General features: G+C 48.4%; 1 protein-coding gene across 1 annotated transcript in view; it reads left to right on the forward strand.

Annotated features, from left to right (window-relative positions):
- Window positions 1-649: 649 nt before the first annotated feature.
- The window catches only part of MIOS (missing oocyte, meiosis regulator, homolog (Drosophila)), a 10,576-nt gene continuing 10,037 nt past the window's right edge, over window positions 650-1,188 (forward strand). The window contains 1 exon segment of the mRNA XM_009994923.1: window positions 650-1,186. Coding sequence (XP_009993225.1) covers window positions 707-1,186 — 480 coding nt within the window. The 5' untranslated portion in view covers window positions 650-706.

Consider the following 1,188-nt stretch of genomic DNA (forward strand, 5'->3'; position numbering starts at 1 on the left):
TACTTTTAATGCTTCCAGAGCTGCAGCTGCTGAAAATGTGAACCAGAGTTCACAGCGATGTAAGTTTGTGCAGCTGCTGGGCCAAACACCAGGGAAGATGAGGTGGCACTGGGGAAGGAGGTGGGATTGGAAGCAGGAGAATAAGATGAGGAGTGGAAAGCTCTATTTCCATAGAAATCTTCAAAGGAGGCAAGTCTTTCTAGGTTACAGAACAGACTTCAGACAACAGACAGACTCTTATTTCTGTCAATTACTGCACGTCAGTTGGGCAGAGATGTTTCTTCTGTGTGTTCTAGGGTGTGGCTCTTCAGCAGCAGCAGCACCACACCCACCTATCGTGCCACATCATATTGCAGTTAACTCTTTCCATCATGAAGTCATATTGGTGTGGCATTGTAAACACAGCAAGCCCTGTTGGAAGTTGGTAGGTGGTTACACTGGTTCTGTTTCAGTAGGTATATCCCAGAGAAACAAGGCCTGTTGCTGTGGAGAGGATTCAGGTTTGGCCTGAGGTGTGCTCGGGGTGAACCCTTGGGGCAAAAGTTGTCCAGAACTGTCTTCTTGATTGCTTGAAGATACCAGATTATAGAATCATCTGGGATTTGATAACATTGCTACCCATTATTTTCTCAGCAGCGTCCTGATGAATGGATATCACCTGGATCTTCTTCCAAGAGCTTAAATTGCCTGTCAAGTTGCCTTCAAGATGAGCGGCTCCAAGCCCGACATCCTGTGGGCCCCACACCACGTGGACCGGTTCGTTGTGTGCGATTCGGAGCTGAGTCTTTACCACATTGACTCTGCTGTGAGCTCAGAGCTCAAGGCGGGGTCCTTGCGCTTGTCAGAAGAGACCACAGCTACCCTGTTGTCCATCAATTCAGAGACTCCATATATGAAATGTGTGGCTTGGTATCCCAAGTATGATCCCGAGTGTCTCCTTGCTGTTGGACAGGCCAATGGTCGGGTGGTGCTGACGAGCCTTGGTCAAGATCACAACTCAAAATCTAAAGATTTGATAGGCAAAGAGTTTGTTCCCAAACATGCCCGGCAGTGCAATACCCTTGCATGGAACCCACTGGATAGCAATTGGCTTGCTGCTGGGTTAGATAAACATCGGGCTGATTTCTCAGTGTTGATCTGGGACATCAGCAGCAAATACGCCCCGGAGACTGCCGTTGCTGCAGAGAA

Source organism: Chaetura pelagica, unplaced genomic scaffold (assembly GCF_000747805.2).
Source record: "Chaetura pelagica isolate M959 unplaced genomic scaffold, ChaPel_1.0 scaffold12, whole genome shotgun sequence".
Taxonomy (NCBI): Eukaryota; Metazoa; Chordata; class Aves; order Apodiformes; family Apodidae; genus Chaetura; species Chaetura pelagica.